At 44.5% G+C, this 17,084-nt stretch overlaps 1 protein-coding gene across 5 annotated transcripts in view; it reads left to right on the plus strand.

Moving 5' to 3' along the window:
• The window catches only part of AGAP1 (ArfGAP with GTPase domain, ankyrin repeat and PH domain 1), a 352,299-nt gene extending 335,713 nt beyond the window's left edge, over window positions 1–16,586 (plus strand). For all 5 annotated transcript variants that reach the window (XM_030453884.1, XM_030453885.1, XM_030453886.1 and 2 more), the window contains 2 exons: window positions 10,631–10,886; window positions 11,356–16,586. In XM_030453884.1, the coding sequence (XP_030309744.1) occupies window positions 10,631–10,886; window positions 11,356–11,559 (460 nt within the window). In that variant the 3' untranslated portion in view covers window positions 11,560–16,586. The remainder of the gene's footprint in view (window positions 1–10,630; window positions 10,887–11,355) is intronic.
• The last annotated feature ends 498 nt before the right edge of the window (window positions 16,587–17,084 follow it).

The following is a 17,084-nucleotide window of genomic DNA, read 5'->3' on the forward strand; positions in this document are numbered from 1 at the left end:
CTTGGCCATGTCACATTATTTAGGGCTCTGGGAATCTCGCTGGGCTACCCTTGCTTGTCTCTCACCTTGCACTCATTATTGAGATTTATGCACTGAGATATTTGTCTGTCACCTTAAATAGAGTAGAAAATCTTCCTCTGATACAAATATGAAAGCAGAAACCTGGTTTGGGGTGAAAACAGGCAGATTTTTAGATACAAAGATAGCAGACTACCTTCATTTCCAGAAAACATGTCATAATGGCTCATTTTTACTTCTTTTATGTGTTCATAACTACTGCCACGTTTTTTGTGAAAATCTATTCCAAACGTAATTTTCTTTTTTTTCCCCTAAAAAAAAAAGAAAAAAACATGCAATGATTTCTTGAGCTATATTTAAAATGCTATTGCATTATGTGTAACCTTCCTGTAGAAGAAAGTTAGTGTTAACAAATTGGAAATTAATGGAATCTTCTAACCTGAGTGCCTGTTTATCAAGTTGTAAACTGAAATTTCCAGTCTGTGTTTAGGAACTGGCACAGTGTAATTTGATTTATACACTTGTGACAGCAGGTTCAGTATAGTTACACATGAATAATGAAATGCATTAGATACCTGTTTTCAATTAGTATTCTCTGCTTATATATACATATATATTCCTGCAAACAACTAAGAAGCAAATACACTTAGTTTTAGCATTCCCATGCAGCTAATCCAGAACAGCTTTTGGCTCTTACAGGTAATACTTGTAATACACCCAAGAGCTGAGGTTGGCTGCTCAAGAAATGGAAGCAGTGCATGTGTATGTCTAGAACCACTCAGGGTTAACTCACCAGACCTTTTTAGGGTTGTTTTTGGGTTTTTTTGGCAGCCAGGTCAGTGATATCTTTTGGTTTACATTTTACATGGAAGTTTACATGCTCATACATCCATACCTAGGTAAAAGGCATTCTCAGCACTTTTCTGTTGGTCAGCAGAGGGTGGGAGAAGGGAGTGTTCATTCATGGCTGGTATATTCCAGATTCTCACACGGTCTCTCCTTGCACATCTTAGGAGAAATTCATCTTCCTGCACTGTTCACAGTGCTTGTTTAATTGTTTTCACCAAACTTAGTGCTGGAGATCCTCAGATTCACCATTGTTAGGGAATTTTTCTTCCTAAGTGTTGCTGGCAATGCTATTTAAAGGATTCTTTTAAAGGGGCTTTGGGGGCTAATGGAAAAGTACGATTTGTGGCATTCTTCAAGCTTTTTGTTCAGTCTTGAGGGACTGTTTTCATTTCACATAGTTGCATGGAACAAAAAGAAGCTTGGAGTTGTATTGAGAAAAGACTTAGCTAGCTTATAGGGATTCCAGGTGTCACAATCTTTATTCTCAACTTAAAAAGCCTTTTCTTAGCATTTGCAGAATTCCCTACTGCTGTATGTCACATAGACTTTGCTTAACTTTATGGAGAGTAAACCTCAGATGTGATATATTTAATCAAATATACCTTTAAAATTACTAGATTGAGTGTTGTGCAATGAAAATGTAAGTTTGCTGCAATTTTATTTGATACATTGAAGCCCACAGTTGCAGGATATTTATCTAAAAAGCCTGAAGTCAGTAAACCTTGATGTCTCGTCGAGACGTCAAGTAATGTAATGGTAATTAATGTTGTGTAGTAATAAATCCTGCAAATGTCTTAACACCTAAGGGAGAGTTGGTTACTCTGTCGCATCACTAGAAGGCAAACTTAAAAAGTGCAGAAATAGCAGCTAATTTGGACCCCTCTGTTAGGGGAATGCTGTCAGGAGAGAGGGCAAAGATAGTGGAGAAGCTTCGCTGAATCTGAATTACAATGATACTGGTAAGTGTCATGCAAGATGTGATTAATTTGAGAAGCACGTCCAGCTTTGCATGAATGAGCAATCTGTTCGTCATGCACATCAGAGCTTTTTTTTTTTTTTTTTTTAACTTGAACACAACTGTAAAAGAAAAACTGGAAAATGTAGTAGTAGAGCTGTAACAGTAGAAAAGACCCTGAGACCTGCAGGCTTCTCAAAGCAGCTCCCTACCAAGGTGAGGGACTCTGAGCATGCTCAGGTGGGAAGCTGCCTTCATTTGTGTCTTTTGGGGATGGTGTTTTGGTTTGGTTGGTTGAATAGGTCTGATGGTAGGATAAGTAACTTGAATTTGGAATATTTTTATGGCTGTGAATTATCATTCTCTGTCTTTCCTCACTGGTGGACAAAACTTTGAAGATTTAGCAGGGTGGACACAGTCCTCAGTGGGATAACTTCCCTGGCAGAGAGAGTAATTAAGTCATTCCCAAGCTGGGTTACTGTGCTGCTCTCCTGGAGAGCCCTGGTCCAGATTCCAAGACAAAACAGAGGTTGGCTTGTCTGCAGCCTTGCTATCGGGCTGCTCTTTGTCTTCCAAGGATGTTTAACTTGTAAGAAGTAATAAGCTTAATAGATTGACTTTATTTAATTATTAATGATCCCCTTCTGTCCTTACAGCTCATAAAACACCCTGTAGGTTGGCAAAACACTCATAATATTGATCAGGAGCCAGAGAGATATTTATTTCCTCTTTGCCCCAGTGCACATAGATCTTGGTCCTTTGCATCCTTTTCCTCGGCAGGCGGGATTTACAGTGGCCTGTTTCTTAAAAGCTTTTTGTAATTAAGGAATAAATACCCATCGGTCTTTGTTTGCTGTCTGGAGCCCTCTTGTTTGCCAGGGACCTATAGATCCCCAGTGGGCTTCTGCATCTTCCCCCTTAGCAACGCAGCTGGGGAGAGAAGGCATGCATGCTAGGAAGCAGTCAACTGCTAAGCACTTACTTTGCAATAGAGTGAGGTCTTCTCCTGCAGAGAGAGGAAGCCCCTGTGTTTTCTGAACATATTGTTCCCAGCTCCTCTTCCATGCCTCTCCTCCCAGTTCCTGCTTTGCTTGGGGCAGGAAGACACTTTGCAAATTCCTTGCTGCTAGCCCTTTCTTCTTGCCTTCCCTTCTTCTGCCCCCTTTCCTTGTCCCAATTAAAAACATCATGAACCTTTCCCAACTATTCAGTCCCGTTCCCCCCCACCCTTACGTTTCTCTTTTACACATCCCAGTGTTGAATCACCAACTCTGGGGTTTGTTTAAACCACAAGTCCTGGCACAACCACCTGCCCAGTGATGGACATCAGGTGATGACCATGCTACTTGCATGCAGGCCCATGAAGCTAATGACACGTTCTGGCACTGTTCAGGGGCTTTGGAGGTGCAGGGTTTAGATTTACTTCATATTCTTGGAAGAGACACCTTAACCTTTTCAGCTGGCCACCAGGAGGGAAAATTTGGCAGCGCTTTTGCTGAGCTGGCTGGATTACTACTGCATTAAGTGGCTGTACTTCACTGAGCAATCAGAAATAGCAACACGCAAGCACAGCACACTTACAGAATTATTTAGCAAGAAAAGACTAAAAATTTTAAGAACATTATAGTGTTAGCAGAGATGTGGAGTATAAACCTCCCCTTCAAAATGCCTGCATCAAGCCTGTTTGGTATTTATGCCCTGGTACATAGCTGCTGTCCGTATGGTTTTAATGTAACCTTTCAAAATCTCATCAAATCTTTTAACAAATCATTAATAATTTTAGGTAACAAGCAAGTGACGCAAGGTCTTTATGATGCTTGTTACAGCTTTGATAGGAGCCAGGCTGCTCTTGCACTGGAGCTGTCGCATTTTTACAGCTCTCCATCCACCTGCTGTTGCCTGTAAAATCAATTCTGGGTCACTGTGTGAACACAACTTTTATTTCTGCCTTGCACCTCCTTTTGTGCTTGCCTTTAATGCCTCTCCACCAACCAAAGGAAGTTGTAGGTAGAGGTGAACAGGAGTGAGGAGGAGTCAGAAGGAGAATCAATACCAAAAGCACGTGGCCCCTGCTTGGATTTGTTTGGTGTAAAACCACATGTGCTCAGATAACTACCCAATGTATTCCACAGGGCTGAGGTGTGAGGTCCTAATCGAGCATCTCTGGTTCAAACCCACAAGTGGAGAATGCAGCATAGCTCCTGGAGTGAAGCTGTACTGTAAGCAAATCTCCCTTTAGCCCTCCCCCCTCACAGTGCCCAGTATTTATGTTTCTAGATAATAATGATGTGTTGTGGCTGGCAGAGTAATTTAAATAATTGGACATTATCTTGAGAAGCAGGCACCTAATTAGATCAAAATAAACTGAGAACTGAAATTTTCATCTGCTTCTAATAACCCTTCACCTATGTACAGTATCAGTGCTGTGGCAGAGATTTCATTACTCCCATCACTGTGTGTGCTTCCAGTTCACTACTGATGGAGACTCCTGCAAAGAGCTTGGTGGTGGTTTTTGGCCAAGGCTTAGTGGCCCATTCCTCTCCCAGTACTGTGGAGTATTTTGCAGTCTGACTCAGTAGTATTTTGGCCATATATAACCTGTGAGGTTTGATGTTTGTGTCAGCAGTCTGGGTTTGGATGCATAGGTTCAGAGATAAAGGCTCAAAAAAAAAAAAAAAAAGTCTGATCATGTAACGGTGTTTTTCTTTCTCTTAAGTTTATCTAGGAGTTTATAATCTATTCACTCCTTTGTGCATAAGCATTGAAAAAATAGCAGGTGGCATGATCGCTGAAGAGAAGTCATTTTAGTACATGTGGGGAAGATACTGGCACATTCTCCAATGTTAGGTGTCATGAGGACCATCTGAGCATACGATGACATTGCCCTTTAGCTCATGGTCTTTAATATGGTCCAGGGAAAAGAACTCTGCTGGATTTTAGAAGTTCGGTCAGAGTCTTGTATTGGTTTGGACAACTATCACTGAAAGTCTGTGGTGCTGAGAGCGTTGTTTAGTAGAGTGGAAGTTACCAGGATTACAGCTAAGGGAAGAAATCAAGGCAAATATTTGCTAGCCAGCATCTGTTCCCTTTATTTTTAGGGATTGGTTCAGTGTCTTTCTCGTGATTAGTTGCTCGTCTTCACATTTCCTCATACTCTTATTCAGATGATTTATGTAAAGGTATGTCATGCTGGCTAAAGTGAAACACTGTGCCTCCTCTTCCTGCTCATTGCTGACCGCTCCAATAATTCATGTTTTAGCTCATTAGCTAACAGGGGATGTGAGCAGTGGTCCTCTGGGGGACTGCAGGGAGGGTAAGTGATCTACTGCTGACAACTCTGCTCTTGGACTGGCCTTCCTTGGGGGAAATGAAACCTCCACCAAGACAAGCTGTAGATCCCAGAAGTTAAATTGGAGCATCACAGAAACAACTACAGTGTTTATGTCTTGTTGATGGGATTTCGAAGATAAATGCGAGCAGTGGAGCTGAAGCTGTCTTCCAGGGAAGTCCCCAGGACTTTCCATTCAAAATTAAATGGTTTGTGCTGGAGATGTAGGGAGGATGTCTGTGGACAGTGGCTCTCCAGATACTCATTTAAAAACGACCCCTATACATTTTGCTTGTCCATGAGCTTTAGGCAAGCATGCTTTTCCTCCTAACTGTGACAAAGTTTCTTTTTCTACCAGAAAATCCAGGCAATGCATCTTTCTTGTGCCCAGTTTGTACACATGAAATCTTATTCAGTAGCCCGTGTCAGTGACATGCTGCCCCCAAATGTATGAGGCTTTTAAAATCACCTTTTTTTTTTCTTTGTTTGTAAGAGTTGCTGTATTCCCACCACAATGCTTAATGTCACTCCAAAGGCAGAATTTTACTTCACTGAACTGAGTCTTCTGGTGGCCTACACAGTCAAGAAAAATTAGGTGGGTTTTCTCAAAAGAGAAGCTGAAGTGAGGTAAAATAACCACATGCAGAGGTTGAATTATTAGGTGAGCATAACCCAGTGTCACAGCTGCTGCTGGTGGCATGGTCACCACTAGCAGGGATCTCCTGAGGGACCTCATTGCTCTTCAGCTGCTGCAGTGGATTTCTTCCAGAGAAGGGATGGACCAAGCATACAGAGTTAATGCAGGGTGCTTGCAGGTTACTTGATCATACTGCAGGGAGAGCTTTAGGGAAGGATGCTCTGCATCCTCACTGATGCAGGTGGCAGCACATTCTCCTTCTTCTTAGCTTTATTTTTAAAGGGGTTTTCTGTCCCAGCTTTTTGCAACAGTAGGATAAACCTGAGCAGGACGGGGTCATCAGTGTCTGTCAGGATCTCTCTCAGCCTTGTCTAGGCTGACTCCTCTTTGTGCTGCTCCCATCAAACATGCAGCAACTGGGAAATTTGTGCCAATTAATTTGTGAACTAGTAGCCTAAAGCCCTGAAAACCCCTGCCTGAACTTGACACTTACTGCCTCTGTTTTGGTACATTCCGTTGTGTTACTACTAACATTTAAGATGAAATAGGAGTGGTGGGTGAGTTCTGTAAACTAGCTTGTATTCTGAACAGAAAGGGGCTTCTTTCTAGGCCCTGGTGAGCACAGCAACCGATGCCCTGCCAGTAGTCAGAAGTTACTGTCACTCAAAGGGAGGTCTGGGGAAGAGGGCGGATTCATTTGCAGACTCTTGACTGGGCTAAAAAAATTTATTAGTTATGTATCTGAGATGTATTTTGCCTTTAGGTTGTATAAGGCATGTGAGCAATCAGCTCCCTAAGCCTCTGTTGTAAAACAATGTAGGTTGAATCACTGTATTTTTCAGTCTGGCACATATTAAACATATAGGGGATATGTTGGTTATAGTCTCAATTCTCAATGCCCCTGTACCTGTTTAAAAAAAACATAAGATGTTTGCTAGATGTTCTTGAAGATGCTTAGATGGATGGTGGAACTGTTGCAATGCTCTGAGAATGCCAGATTTCTTGTAAATAATAACATGATACTGTATCCTCCTCATGGCACTGATTTTAGTTTGGTTTTTTACCTTAAAAAAGTGCAAATACAAAAAACATGAATTACAGATGCAGTAGTAAGAGAAGACCTTTTCTTCCTCCTCTCCATCTGAAATACCCAAAATGATACTCTGCTTATCAGAGCTTACCATCAGAGGTTAATTTGCAGCTCTTCAAATGTTTGGGGGTTCTTTTTTTTGGTGTGCCTTTTAGCTTGCAGGAGTCATTCAAAAGTCTTGGTTTAAAGGAAGCACTCTTTGTGCTAATTTTCTGTTTGCACTTTTTCTCGGGGGGGGGGGGGGGGGGGGGGGGGGAAGAAAAGAAAAGAAAAGCCCTGGGCCTTTTTGTAAGGTAAACGCTGGTGAGGTAGAGAAGCACATGCTTTGGGAAGCTGTGCCTGAAAGCATCCAAGCAGGTCAAAGCAAGGTCACATCACTTGTACCAGGAAATGATGCAAAACTAATCCAGATTTGCTGTTGGAAGGATCTGTTTACATAAGAATTTAAAAACAGATTAGGGCTAACCTGACACTAGATTACTGGCAGTAGTGTAAACACGGCTGAAAGGCATAAACAGAGCTCGGCCTTTTGTACTTCAGAGGAGAAAATCTGTCCCCAGCAACAAATTGCCTGATTTAGGTGATGTATGATGTTTTCACAGGATGGACAGATTACCTGAGGTTCCTCTAAACAGGACTTTGTCTAGGGTGAGATCTCTTAGATCATGCAATTGTATGGTAATTTTTTTAATGGAGACTTGAGGGACTTGTTTGTAGTCCTTGTTAACCCATAACCTATTAGCATCCAGCAGGCTTTTGAGAGTTATTTGACATATCTGAGGAAATGGTGCTTCAAAGTATTGTTTTGGCCATTGGCATTTCGGAAAAACAGAGGAACCATTCGTAGACCTTAGGCATTGGAAACTTTACTACAATTGTAGAAAGAAAAAGCAGCCCTGCAAGCAAAGATGTGAAGCTCAGGTGCTTGGTTACTTCTGGTCTTATATACAGAAATCTGGTGCATTCTCCGTAGTGTATTTTGCAGCAAAACCTTAACGTGGAACCAGGTTGCCTGGATTGTGTCTGATCTTCATAAAATCACAGAATTGTTTGAGTTGGAAAAGACCTTTAGGATCACCAAGTCCAACCACAAACCAAACACTGTCAAGGCCACTAAACCATGTCCCTTGGCACCACATCTACATGGATTTTGAATCCCACCAGGGATGGTGACTCCACCATTGCCCTGAGCAGGCTGATCCAGGGGCTGACAAGCCTTTTGGGGAAGAAATCCTCGTATCCAATCTGAACCTTCCCTGGCACAACTTGATGCCATTTCCTCTTGTCCTATCACTTGTTACTTGGGTAAAGAGACTGTTCATCCCCCACCCACCCACCCAATCTTTTCAGGGAGTTGCAGAGAGCGAGATCTCCCTTCAGCCTCCTTTCACCCCCAATTCCCTCAGCTACTCCTGGTAAGACTTATGCTCCAGACCCTTCCCCAGCTCTATTGCATGTCTCTGGACATGCTCCAGCCCCTCAATGTCCTTCTCATAAGGACCCCAAAACTGACCTCAGGATTCAAGGTGCATCCTCACCAGTGCCAAGCACAGGGGGATGATTCCTACCCTGGTCCTGCTGGCCACACTCGTGCTGATCGAAGCCAGGATGCTGTTGGCCTTCTTCTCATAGAATCATAGAATTGGCTGGGTTGGAAGGGACCTCTGAGATCATCAAGTCCAACCCTTGAATCACCATTGCGGTTGCTAGACTATGGCACTAAGTGCCACATCCAGTCACTTTTTAAATATCTCCAGGGACAGAGAATCCACTACTTTCCATTCCAATGTCTGATCACCCTCTCCATAAAGAAATTCTAATATCCAACCTAAACCTCCCCTGGCACAACTTAAGACCGTGCCCTCTTGTCTTGTTGAAAGTCGTCTGGGAAAAGAGACCAACCCCCCCCTGGCTCCAACCTCCTTTCAGGGAGTTGTAGAGAGTGATGAGGTCTCCCCTGAGCCTCCTCTTCTCCAGGCTGAACAGCCCCAGCTCCCTCAGCCCCTCCTCATAGGGTCTGTGCTCGAGTCCCTTCACCAGCCTGGTTGCCCTCCTTTGGACCTGCTCCAGGACCTCAATCTCCTTCCTGAACTGAAGGGCCCAGAACTGGACACAGGACTCAAGGTGTGGCCTCACCAGCGCTGAGTACAGGGGCAGAATCACTTCCCTGGACCTACTGGCCACGCTGTTCCTGATCCAGGCCAGGATGCCATTGGCCTTCTTGGCTACCTGGGCACACTGCTGGCTCATGCTCAGCTTCCTGTCAATCCAGACTCCCAGGTCCCTTTCTGCCTGGCTGCTCTCAGCCACTCTGTCCCCAGCCTGGAGCTCCCCATGGGGTTGTTGTGGCCAAAGTGCAGGACCCGGCACTTGGCCGTGTTGAACCTCATCCCATTGGAATCAGCCCAACTCTCCAGTCTGTCCAGGTCCCTCTGCAGAGCCCTCCTGCCTTCCAGCTGATCCACACTTCCCCCCAGCTTAGTGTCATCTGCGAATTTGCTGATGGTGGACTCAATCCCCTCATCTAAATCATCAGTGAAGATATTAAACAGAATTGGGCCCAACACTGATCCCTGGGGGACACCACTAGTGACCGGCTGCCAACTGGATGCAGCCCCGTTCAGCACCACTCTCTGGGCCCAGCCCTCCAGCCAGTTCCTAACCCAGCACAGAGTGCCCCTGTCCAAGCTGTGGGCTGACAGCTTTTTCAGGAGGATGCTGTGGGAGATGGTGTCAAAGGCCTTGCTGAAGTCCAGGTAGACCACATCCACAGCCTTCCCCTCATTCCACCAGACGGGGTCACCTGATCATAAAAGGAGATTCAGGTTGGTCAGACAGGACCTGCCCTTCCTAACCCCGTGCTGGCTGGGTCTGATCCCTTGCCCATCCTGCAGGTGCTGTGTGATTGCACTGAGGATGATTTGTTCCATAACCTTGCCAGGCACTGAGGTCAGGCTGACGGGCCTGTAGTTTCCTGGGTCCTCTTTCCGTCCCTTTTTGTGGATTGGTGTGACATTCGCCAACTTCCAATCATCTGGGATGTCCCCAGTGAGCCAGGACTGTTGGTAGATGATAGAGAGAGGCTTGGGGAGCTCTTCTGCCAGCTCCCTCATCACCCTTGGGTGGATCCCATCCGGTCCCATAGACTTGTGGGGATCCAGGCATCTCAGTAGGTCACTGACTGTGTCCTTCAGGATTACAGAGGGGCTGTTTAGATTCTTGTCACCTTCTATAAGCTCCAGAAGCCATCTGTCCTCAGGGTAACCTGTCTTTCTGTTGAAAACTGAGGTAAAGAAGGTGTTAAATACCTCAGCCTTTTCTTCGTCTTTGACAACTATATTCCCACCCGTGTCCAGGCCGTTCTTGGCCACCTAGGCACACGCTGGCTCATATTCAGCCATTTTTTGATGGTGAGGACTCTTGGTCTGACTTCTTGCCACTTCTCAGGGCAGCCTGGAGCTTTTAAAGACCTCCTGGCTGTTAGATTTTATCACCCCATAGACACTGGCATCCACTGACGGGGACCTGAAGCACTGCAATAATATAACTGGGTAATGATGAGATGGGTGACACAAATAGAAGGATAAGGCTTGGATGAACTGCTTCTATGAGGTCTTTTGTGCCAAAAATTTCAAGGGGAGATAATTTTCATGTTGGTTAACTGCTGTTTGCTAGCATAATGGTAGCCAAAGCACCACTTTACAGAATCAGTGATGTTGGGTTAGAGTGACCTCTCTCCTTTGGCTTCTCCAGGGAAGAAAAGGAGCGCTGGATACGTGCAAAATACGAGCAGAAGCTCTTCCTTGCCCCACTGCAGTGCCTGGAGCTTTCTCTGGGTCAGCATCTCCTGAGGGCAACTGCCGAAGAGGACTTGCGGGCGGTCATCCTGCTCCTTGCCCACGGGACTCGTGAAGAGGTGAACGAGACCTGTGGAGACGGTGATGGGCGCACTGCTCTCCACTTGGCGTGCAGGAAAGGAAACGTAGTGTTAGTGCAGCTCTTGATTTGGGTAAGTACTTGGTGTCTGGGGAGGGGGCTGGCAGGGTTGGCTTTCTTTTGACTAAGTCCATCTGCAGGACTGCCCAAACCTCCTTTCTTCTGGTTCCACAAAGCTTTTGCTGGTGTCCTGAGTCTAGATGCATGCTCTCAAATGACAGCATTGTGATAAGAAAGTATATTTCTGCTTATCTGCTGCTACTTGATGGAAATTGAAGGACAGCGTAGGAACTGAGGAAAGAGAGATTTCCCCAGCGTCTGTTTGAAATGCCACAGTGGCAAATTTTGTTCCCCACACAAACTTCTCCCAGTATAAACCTTTATGTATATGTCTCAGTTCTGCTTATGTTGTCAGCCCGGTGTCCTACCTGCCTTCTTCTCCGTCTCCCCATGCTCCGTTACATTCAAACCAATTTGCCCCAAATCCACATTGATGTTTGGTGGCACCACAGCTACCAATACCAGATCTTTTCTCTCTGCAGTATGGCGTTGACGTGATGGCACGGGATGCTCATGGAAACACAGCACTGGCCTACGCCCGGCAGGCCTCCAGCCAGGAGTGCATTGATGTTCTCCTCCAGTACGGCTGCCCCGATGAGCGCTTCGTCCTCATGGCCACTCCAAACTTGTCCAGGAAAAACAACAACCGGAACAACAGTGGTGGAAGGATGCCCACCATCATCTGATGAGTGCACTCGTGTATTCGCCGACTCGAATCACATCCGCAGCCTCATATTCCTCCATCCCTATCACAGCTCTGCTCTGTGAGTCTGGTAACTCTCCTTTTCCTTTTTCCCTTCGGTACATCCCTGTCCCATCCGGAAATGGCGTGTCTGGAGAGCACAAGGGGGATGAGGTGGAGCAAAAGGGGCTGAAGAGAAAGCAGTTGTTTCAGTGACAGCTCTCGAATGATGGAAACAAACAGGCGGGAGTGCCTGGGTTAAGCAGGACACGCTGTGCCTGGCACCGAGACCATGGGAGAGTGGTCTTCCCAGGGGGGAACAGGGGCTCCCCGAGCGTGGAGGGAAGGGGAGGAGGGAGAGGCAAGCACAAGAAGGAAGGAGCGATGGTGATTTTCCCTAACTGACAGTTAAGCACATCAGTACATTTCACCTCCAGTAAATGCGACGCCTGGATTTCATTCTCTTCTCTGAAGAGCTTGACGGCATAAATCAGAAGCAAGCACAGAGTTTGTCTGGTTTGAAGCTCCTATGATGGTATGTGTCAAATCAGTTGTAGCTAATCTGTCCGGGGAGAATACTGGCTTCATTACACTTGTATAGTTGAGTTCTTCCAGCATTACTGCTGTTTAATAGAACATGATTAGTCATCACGGAGAAAAAAGCATATTAGCTGAGGAGGTAGTTACATGGCACGCTTCGGTGATTGCTTGGATGTGATTGCAATATTCTTAGAAGCATCATATTATCTCAGACATGTTCTTTCAAGCCCTTGGAGCCCTCCTTTCTAAATTCACTGTCATAATTTAGTATCTGTTTAATTTTTCAGTCCAAAGACAGGAAATGAGTTGCTGAGTGTTATTTGACTGCAGTCTCCTTGATGTAAAAACAAAATGGAAAAAATAAATAAGAGTAACTATGAAACACGGAAAGGAATAATGAATACTGCTAAGGAAAAACATTTCAAGTATGGTTAGTGAAATTAATAAACTCATTAAAGTCTAATATTTTTTCAGCCAGCAGAAATAGGTTCTGTCATTTTGCCAAGGTAAATGTGTTGAGTTTTTGGTCATTCCTGTGATGCATTGCCTAACTTATACAGATTTTTGTATTGTGTCTCTAGATTATATGTATGTAAAATCTATTTGAATAAAAAAAAACATAAATATGCATTGAATTTTTTTTTTTTTGTACAGACAATGACATCTCTGTTAATTTATAAACTGTAATGGATGTGAACTAAATAATGTGCAACTAGATAGGATCTGTGGATTACAGATCATAGTACATTGAAAATATTTCCAGTGAACTCTTGTTTTCATCGCAAGCCTTTGAGGAGCATATCAGAAGGAGATTATGGCATGTTTGGCATGATAAAAAAATGTACAAGACCTTTTAGGAAGAAAAAAGAGGCTGTTTCTCAGCGCTGTAAATATATTTTACTCCAGAAGTCAGGAAGCTTTCACAAGCCAAGACGAAAAGCCCGCGTCTGGCTGTGGGCAGATCAGATTTGATTAAGTTCAGAATTGATGGCCTTCATAGTGTGTGCAGGCCACGGCTGCACTTGACTCCCAGCTTGGCTGCTCTTGGGAAGAAAAATGGCTTGTGAAAGTAGCCTGGACAGTTCATTTGAATTCCAAGTTTTAATACTTGATTGGGTTGTTTTGGTATTACCGGGCAGATCCCAACTTCTCCCATCTTCAGTGGAGGAGGAGTCTGGCCCAGGGAAGCAGTTGTGTCTGGGTTTTGGCAGGCAGAAAAGTGATTTATTTATTTTTAAGTGGCATATGGCAATGTGAAGATGGGGGACGGGTATATCGTGGAGAAAGTGAAAAACTAACTGAATTTGATGGCAACGGAGCAAATAGGGGGAGGCAGTGAGGTGCATACAGCACAGTAATTTGCAGATCCTCACCTGCTTATTTGTATTTCCCAAGACTCCAGTGGTGCTTTTCCTTGGGCCTCTGGTTTTCATTTGGCCTACAAATGGGTGTAGTGTAGCAACTGCTAAATAAACCATATGTGGGCCAAAAGTGAAGGAAAAAACATCATCTGGTTATCTTAAAGAAAAAAATAATCAGAAAGTTTCAGGCTTTATGTAAAATCATCAAAAATGTAGAAGAAAAGTAGCTTCAAGGTGGAAGCAGGAGAATATTGACCAGCTTTTCCTATTCAGTGGTCTTCTCCTTTTGTACTCTGTTACTGTATAGACCTTTGACTAACTGGGGGAAGGGGGGGAATCCTTCCTCCACCAACCTAGGCTGGCTGCATCAGAGTAAGGCTACAGCTGATTCTCTCCATACTGGAATATTTTTTTTTCTTTTTTAAATTGAGGAAGGGTGTCTGTTACGATTTCTATTTCTCCATCATTCCCACACAGCTCCCCAAGTTTTGGTATTGACAGATGGTCCTTCAGCAACAGGACAGCTCATCTAACATGCAGCTCATGGGGATGCTTTGGAGCACATTGTGTTTTGGTGCTCATGAGCTTCACACCTCTATGGAGGGCCCCAGGATTCAGGAATTGCAGCTCATGGTCCCAGAGGTGCTATAGCTGCTTGCATCAAGTGCATTTGCACCTGCAAGCCAAGTCCAGTGTTTGAAATATATGGTATGCAGATTAAGGTCTCAATGCATGTCCCCTTTCCAGGATGTTTTTTTTCCTAATTGAAAATATTTTTTGTATGTAATTTAATGCTCTCTATGCCACCTTTCTCTTACAAAGCTGAGAGTGATCTTTGAGAAACAAGGACAAGCAGGCTGTCATGTAGATTTCACATGGAAAAATTATACACTCCTTGCATGAAAATGTTCTGAAGATAAATGTCAAAAAAATAAGGTGTTTCTAGGAGAGGAAATTACCCTGCACTACAGGGGAAAAAGAATAGAATAAAAGAAAGATATCTAGGCTAGCCAACTAATAACCTCATACTTTTGTTAAGCAGTAGCACAGTTTCTCTTAACCTAAGAGGGGTTTTTTTTTTGGCCATGTAAGCACTGGCAGTAACTGTATTGAAGTGGTGTAGACTATGTGATGGGTTCCCTAAATGTGTAGGGGTTTGTGGGAAGGATGCTGGGTTGTGCACTCAGTGGTGATTCCTTGGAAAGAGAGATCTCTCAGCAGTGTCTCTCCAGGTCAGGAGAGAGTTTTCTCTGGTGATGCTCCAGCCACAGGAAAAGAGACCCTGAGAGTCTGTGCCTCAGGGGGTATTGGCTACAGAATCAATCCCCTCTTCAGGTGGGTTTGGTTGGATGGTGAGAAGTCGTGTGGCACCTCCTGAGTTAGTGGGACAAGCATCTGGCAAGGAAGTTAGACCAGCATAGACTCCATTCCTTTCTTGCTTGGGGAAGGACCTTCCTCCCATGGGTGTCAGTGAAGATGGAGGAAATTCTCCATGGCTGAAGTGTGGTGGAGCTTGGCTTTGTGAGCCAAGGTCTCCTGGCTCTGTATGTTTTTCAGGGGATGTGTTTGCACTTTGCAAAAGATGTTCTTGAAGCCCTCCAGGTGTAGCAGCCGGCACTATATCCCGACACTTGGAGAACCTGCAGGAATGGTTACCCTTGCTTTTACTCTCTTCACCCCTCCATTTTCTGTTCCTCATCTTGCATTTAACCCCTCGTGTTGTTTTCATGGAGCCCACGTGCCAGGCTGTTTACGCCCTTTGATCATGTTATGAGCAAATTAAAAAGAAATTGAGATCCAGTTAATAAGAAATCCCAGCAGAAACATGTTGACTAAAGCTATTTTCTCAAAAAAATTGAGTCTGTGGCTGTGGTTTTCATTATGGTCCTCATTTAACCCTTTTCAGCATCCCAAATACCTTTACATCTCCCTTCCTCTGCACTTTTTCCAGAACGACTAAAATACTAAAAGTAAGTCAACCATTGCTATTAACAGCAGCATTTTCCATTTATTAATTTTAAGCTAATTGTTGTTGAACAGCAGAGATGAGAACCTTGATCTTCCTAGAGCTGAGGAGGGCTTACTTCTTGTTGTTTATGAATATGTAAGATACAACCTTGGCAAAATTCAGGGTCCTGCCAGTGCAGAGGTTTGGCCAAGGGCTCCCATTGCCAGATTTCCAATTTCACTCACAAAAGAAGAGGGCAGAAGAAAAAATAATTTTGGGAAAACCTTGGTGTATTCTGGGCTCGGTGCTACTCAGAAAGCTGGGTGAGCTCCAGAGGGGTAGAAAAAAATCTTTTAAGCATTTGGGCACAATGTATAATAACTGTGTGAAGGTTAATAATGTTTAATTTCCCATCTTTTCCCTGTTTCTTTAAATTATGTGTTAGTACAAAAAAAGCTTTAGCTGCACTGGGAGATTTCCCTGACCAGAGGAAACTGAGTTACGTAGGGAGAGGAATAAAGGTAGGAATACATATATGGGCTTAGAAATTATCTCTGGCACTGAAATGTAGGATATTTAGATTATATGGGGTTTAGATAGCTTCATCTTTTATATTTCTATGGAGATCGGGGAAAATGAAGTAATTTGTAGTTTCTAGTTTAAAGTAGTGATAGTGGAAACAAGCACAGATTTCACTAGGGGGTCCCTTAGGGGCCCTTCCAAATGTCTCGGGGAGCCACGTTTGCACCTTATCAGGGGATGAATGGTCACTGTGGCTGGAGAGACTCAAGTTAGAGGAGGACAGCCTTGGGGACCAATCCGTGGGGCAGCTCAGCAGGGTAGCAGGCAGCTTGCCCAGCCACATCATCATCAAGTGACTTGGTTTCCCCTCCAGTGGCTGCTACAGAGATGCACACATGGGATCTCCAGCTGTTACTCTTGGATCCTCAGAACTTCTGCAGTACTCCAGAGACAGTCATTGTGCCTCTGTGTTATGTACAAAAGGGAGAGGGGGTGGGTGGGTGGACAGGAATACTTAACAGAGGTCTCACAGCATGCATTTGAGGTGACCACATCACTTGCTGTCAGTGGATGCACCGTCAGCCCTTTTGTGTACACCCCATTTTACAGAACCAATTGTGGGGTTTTTGTCTCTTGAGAACTGAAGTAGCTGAAAACACTTCCCTGTAGTGAAATGAGGCAACCAGGTGCCACTAATTGCCAGGGAGTGGGCATGAGCTTGTGTTAAGCCCACCTGTGGCAATTAGTGGCACCTGGTTGCTTCATTTCACTGCACTTCCTTGGTTCTCTTGAATGATGAGGCACAGGGAGTAAAGCCCCTCGTGGCAGAAAGCCTGTTAGGATCTGACCTGTGCTTAAGGCCAACCTCAAGTTAACATAGGACCAAGGAAGAGTTTTGGCACTGCAGGTGGGTTGTTATTCGGCAACTGGTTCCCAGATCTGGGGATTGAATTGGGTTGAATTGGTGGATGAAGCAGGATCGAGGTGGTTTGGGTCCTGAGGTAAAGGTGGTGTAGCACATGGAAGGCACTGGCTACACGGTTTGTATTTGGTGTATTTGGTGCCTCTGCATGTCCCACATACTGCTCATAGCCATTGTGAGAGTGTCTGCTCTGACATCTGCACAAGTCCAGGTCTGTAGCTAAATAGGTTCTCAGC

This window comes from Calypte anna, chromosome 7, assembly GCF_003957555.1.
Source record: "Calypte anna isolate BGI_N300 chromosome 7, bCalAnn1_v1.p, whole genome shotgun sequence".
Classification (NCBI taxonomy): domain Eukaryota; kingdom Metazoa; phylum Chordata; class Aves; order Apodiformes; family Trochilidae; genus Calypte; species Calypte anna.